Source organism: Triticum aestivum, chromosome 3D (genome assembly GCF_018294505.1).
Source record: "Triticum aestivum cultivar Chinese Spring chromosome 3D, IWGSC CS RefSeq v2.1, whole genome shotgun sequence".
Lineage (NCBI taxonomy): Eukaryota > Viridiplantae > Streptophyta > Magnoliopsida > Poales > Poaceae > Triticum > Triticum aestivum.
The window spans coordinates 467457692-467463238 of record NC_057802.1 but is presented as its reverse complement, the minus strand read 5'-3'; the positions used below and the strand labels follow the sequence as shown (position 1 = coordinate 467463238).

The following is a 5547-nucleotide window of genomic DNA, read 5'->3' as shown; positions in this document are numbered from 1 at the left end:
GCAAATCATAAGTGGCTTGGGCAGGACCAATATTTTATTTTATTTAGAGACTAGGGGCATATCAAACCGTTACTACCTTCGTCCTGATTTATTGGTTTCCTTCGTACTTTATGCCAAATTTTGATTTTAAATTTAACTACCAAACTATTAATGCATATCATTAAAAAAAATTGAAACTATGTGTAAATACAAATTCAATGATATATTTTTTGTGACATACATTAATATTTTGTTAGTGAAATCTCTGATCAAGATTTGATACAAAATACGAAAGAGACCAATAAACTAGGACGGAGCTAGTAACACACAACCAGGGGCTCGAATGTAACTGACCTTGCTAGTATTTAAAACCGACAAGCCATGTGCTACAGTTTAAATGATGATGCAAACCTTGCTGTTTGGTGGGTAAGGCGTCCAGCAAACATAACTAAGCACAGCAAGAATCGGTGGAGAGATATTTCAACTGTGGGATGAACGGAACTGCTCCCAAAATGAAGGAGCACTAGTACTAGTCATGTCGTACATCAAGCTTTCGCGGTGCTTACATTACTCGCTGGCTTAATCAAGTGAGTCGTCTAGACTAATCAACCTCAGCGAGCCGGCGGGTCTCCCGGTCCACACATACGCCACGGCGGGCGTGCCGATCGAGACGATGATACGCGCGCGTCGCGTTCCTCCTGTACACTAGTGCCGCACCACTTCTTTCCAATCACACATTGCTCTCTTTCTCTCTCATCTATTAGCTCGTGCTTGTTGCTATCAATCATGGACACGCCTCTTACTTGTACGCTCGATCCACCGCAAATAAATAAATTATACGGAGTAGATATTTAGGTTTAAGGCCATTCTCAGAAAGTAGTAGTACCATGGTTTAAATTTCAGTTTTGCAAATATTTCAGCGGCATCTGAAATTACTGACTGTCAGTGATTTTGTTATCATTTTGGCCAAAGGACCAAAAAATTCGATTGGATTGAGATCAAACAAAATATTCTAAAAATCAAAATGTAATTTGAAAATTATTTGATTTGTGTGTACTACCAAAATTGCTGAAATATTTTGACAGAAAGACGAATATTTCAGTATGCACCGAAATTACTGAATTTTCAATGGAAAAGGTGAAGACCATGGGATAGAGCTACAATTCGGAGTAGTTATGGCCAGTGGGGCAGTGATGACTTATTTTCCTTCCGAATCTTTATGGTAGGAGTAGTACGACTTCTTGGCGCACGTCTGCCGTGATTTCCCTTTACCGGAAAAATGAGTGCACATTTGTCAAGCTGTATTCTCTCTCTAAGTCTCTGCCGGTACTAAACGTGTGTGAAACCCCAATCAGCCCACTCAACCAAAGCAATGTGAAAGAATCCTTTTCACTCAAAGCGCACAAGAACAGATTAACCCCAACGACCACGCACAGGAACATACTACTTTTACAAACTTATTACGACCAAGATAGCAGTAGTACTAGTACAGCACCAAACACCAACCAACCCCCGAAAGGCTGAAACAAGCAGCAACAGAAAAGGAAAAGGAAGCCTTCCACACCGGGCGCCATGGTGTTCGACGCGGTCTCCGGCAGCGGCGGCGGGTCGCCGGCGGCGGCGGCCGCGCCGAAGGGCCCGCTCCGCGTGATCTTCACGCCGTGGTTCGCCCGGCAGGTGGCCGTGGGGAGGTGGTTCACGGTGTTCGCGAGCTTCGCCATCCTCACGGCGTCGGGCGCGACCTACATCTTCGGCATCTACTCCACGACGCTCAAGTCCTCGCTGGGGTACAACCAGCAGACGCTCAACACCATCTCCTTCTTCAAGGACCTCGGCGCCAACCTCGGCGTCTTCTCGGGGCTCCTCAACGAGGTCACGCCGCCATGGGTCGTGCTCGCCATTGGTGCCACCATGAACCTCGTCGGCTACCTCATGGTCTACCTCGCCGTCGACGGCCGCACCGCCCGCCCGCCCGTCTGGCTCGTCTGCCTCTACATCTTCATCGGCGCCAACTCGCAGTCCTTCGCCAACACCGGCGCGCTCGTCACCTGCGTCAAGAACTTCCCGGAGAGCCGCGGCATCGTGCTCGGGATACTCAAGGGCTTCGTCGGCCTCAGCGGCGCCGTCTACACGCAGCTCTACCTCGCCTTCTACGGCGACGACACCAAGTCGCTCATCCTCCTGATCGCGTGGCTGCCGGCGGCAATCTCCGTCGTGTTCGTGCACACCATACGGATCATGCCGTACCCGCGCCGCCGCGGCGGGCAGGAGACCAGCGGCGACCCCTTCTTCTGCTTCCTCTACATCTCCATCGCGCTCGCCTGCTACCTGCTCGTCATGATCGTCGTGCAGAAGCAGTTTACCTTCTCCCACGGAGCCTACTCCATCGCCGCCGCAGCGCTGCTCATCGTCCTCTTCCTCCCGCTCTGCGTGGTCATCAAGCAGGAGTACAAGATTTACCGCGAGCGCGAACTGGACGCCGCCCTCCTCGCCAACGACCCGCCGCCAACCATCACGGTGGCTGGCGAGCCAGCACACGTCGAAATGTCCACCGGCGCCAAAGCAGAGCAGCAGGCATCGTCGGAGCCGCCGCCGTCCTCTTCGTGCTCTTTCGGCGGGTGCGTGAAGAACATGTTCCGGCCGCCGGCGAGGGGGGAGGACTACACGATCCTGCAGGCGCTGGTGAGCGTGGACATGCTGGTGCTGTTCGTGGCGACCATCTGCGGCGTCGGCGGCACGCTGACGGCGATCGACAACATGGGCCAGATCGGGCAGTCGCTGGGGTACCCGGCCAAGAGCATCAACACCTTCGTGTCCCTCATCAGCATCTGGAACTACGCCGGCCGCGTCACGTCCGGCTTCGCCTCCGAGGTCTTGCTGGAGCGGTACAAGCTGCCCCGCACGCTGATGCTCACCGGCGTGCTCCTGCTGGCCTGCGCCGGGCACGTCCTGATCGCGCTCGGGGTGCCGCAGTCGCTCTACGTGGCGTCCGTGATCATCGGGTTCTGCTTCGGCGCGCAGTGGCCGCTCGTGTTCGCCATCATCTCCGAGGTGTTCGGGCTCAAGTACTACTCCACGCTGTACAACTTCGGCGGCATGGCCAGCCCCGTCGGGTCCTACATCCTGAACGTGCTGGTCGCCGGAAGGCTCTACGACGCCGAGGCCGACAAGCAGCCCGGCGGCGGGTTCAGCGCGGGAGGCGGGCGCGACAAGGTGTGCCTGGGGGTGGAGTGCTTCAAGCGGTCGTTCCTGATCATCACGGCGGCCACCGTGTTCGGCGCGCTGGTGTCGCTGGTGCTGGTGTGGAGGACGTGGAGCTTCTACAAGGGGGACATCTACGCGAGGTTCCGCGACGGCGCCGGCGAGAGACACGACGGCCGCCTGCCCGTCGGCCAAGATCGGAAGCCGGAGGCGGAGGAGTCAACCCCGGTCAATGCCACAGCACAAAGGTGAGAACTCAGAAGGCTTTGCAGGCTTGACCGGGTCAACTCTGAAGCAGCAACCTAACACGGCGACTCATGAGGTGGAGTGGTAAAAAAGGAACTTATACGTATGTTGGCGTTTTCTTTTCTATATACGTATTTGGCTACGTATACGTGTTACTTTTTCTTCATCTTGAGCGACAGTAAGGAGATGTATCTTGTGCGGCTGACATGGCGCATATTAAAGGGCTAGAGAAGGACGCCGTCGCACGGCCGGTAGGGGGTCGGGTGCCTGGTCCTGCTTGATGCCAGGTGGTCACTGACACACGTCCATGTTTGTCGCGTTGCACTGCACCAAGTCAGGAACGCGTCATTGACCCCAACAACTTCTAGATACCGTATGAGTCAAGTCTTTCTTTTACCCTCTTGCAAGGAGATTGAAGTAAAAGCATTTCTTCCCTTGATCTTCGTCAGTGAGCTCCTGAATTCGCCTCCTCTTTGTCGGCCGCTTCGCCAGCCAGTGGCGGGGAGGGCATCCTCGTGTCTCGGCTTCGGCTAGTAGATACTCCCTCCATTCCACAATGTAGTGCTTCCTCTATCTCCGTGCTTCAACTTTGACCGTAAATTTAACTACCAAGACCGATTGCGGCGGGAGCAAAAATTATATCAGTGAATTCGTATTCGAAAGAAGTTTTTAATTATGTAATTTTTTCACCCGCCGCAGTCGGTCTCGTTCGTTAAATTTATGGTCAAAGTTCGACCTCGGGAAGCGCAGACGCACTATATTTTGGAATGGAGGGAGTAGGTTAAGATTTTAGTTCTCTCAGGGCGAAGTTCGATCGAATGACAGCGCTTTTTTTTAATTAGTTATTTGGACTTGTCCTCCTCAAATTTGTTCGTCGGGGAAGATTAGACAGAGGTCTCACGTAGACTCTTATCAGCTCCAAGATGTTAGGATTTCTCACCATGCGTATGCCACCGCCAGATTTGGTGTCACGTTCTTTGGATCAATTCAAGGGATCAGCAGCGACGATTGCAACTCTGGTGCGTTGTTACTTAGAGGCACATGCACGCAGACTTTATGTTGTCATCGACAAGGTCACGTCAACTTTGGTATGGGAGCGGCGACAACGACGTATCGATGGCTCGTTCTGATGGTGTCAATGGTTGCTTGGTGGTCCAAGGACCTCAATGTAATATTATTATGTATGGGGATGCTTTGTACTTCTCATGATCCTTTATAATAGGTTCGGATCCTTTTTGTAAAAAAAAGTTCAGAATGCCTCAGCATAATTTCCAATAATTGCCTTCTTGCTTGCTCTATTAGAGCATCTCCAATGCAAATCACCAAAACGTCAGCAAATATTCAGACCAAGCCATCCTAGCACTTTTATCCATCCAACCAGGATCACCAAAATGGGCTCGACTGATCCGGGTGTTCGAAATCCCACAAACCGGCCCAAACCGGGGGAGCTCGGGTGGAGTTCGGACAACTGCCACGTTGGACTCTAACACCCCGGTACCACCCCCAAAACCATCTTTGGTCGGCTCTAGAAGCTTCCATGCATTCACACTGGTTTCATCGGCCTCGCGCCTACCCGCATTCACGACACTGTGTGAGAAACCTACTTCGGCTATAAATTCGGTCGGTCGACCTTCTCCGTAAACTCAAAGTCATCAAGCTTGTCTTCGTCTACGGCTCCGTCCACTATGAATGAGGAGTTGGTCTCGGACGACTAGGAGCTGAAACCTCGCCTGCTCGCCCCGGCGGCTCCCGCAACAGATATAGACCACACTGCGCTGCACGTTGATCGACTGGGTTTCCAGCGACGTCGTTGAGGGAGTCATGGATTAAGGGGTCCTCGGACCGCCCACCCATTGCTTATGGGCCAGATTGATGGGCTACTATGGAGCCAAGCTGGAGCGCGGACTCGTGGCCGGATAGAAGATCTTCGGAGGCGTGGTGTGCCCTCCAAGTCAAGATTTAGCATGATCTTTCCTTCATTGTAACCGATCGTATGAAACCCTAACCCTACTGGTGTCTATATAAACCGGAGGGTTTTAGTCTTTAGGGCTAGAGCAACATCCAGTACCCCATCAACCTAGGGTTTAGCTTTCCTGATCTCGAGGTAGATCGACTCTGTAA

General features: G+C 52.5%; 1 protein-coding gene across 1 annotated transcript; it reads left to right on the top strand.

The window, feature by feature from the left end:
- The first annotated feature begins 1442 nt into the window (after positions 1-1442).
- On the top strand, positions 1443-3865 carry LOC123079733 (protein NUCLEAR FUSION DEFECTIVE 4). The gene has a single exon (XM_044502528.1). The coding sequence runs from the start codon at positions 1552-1554 to the stop codon at positions 3430-3432; it is 1881 nt and encodes a 626-aa protein (XP_044358463.1). The 5' UTR covers positions 1443-1551; the 3' UTR covers positions 3433-3865.
- Positions 3866-5547: the final 1682 nt, after the last annotated feature.

What these genes read in the sequence shown, in the direction of transcription:
- LOC123079733 (XM_044502528.1), top strand. Translation starts at nt 1,552, where the DNA reads ATGGTGTTCGACGCGGTCTCCGGCAGCGGCGGCGGGTCGCCGGCGGCG.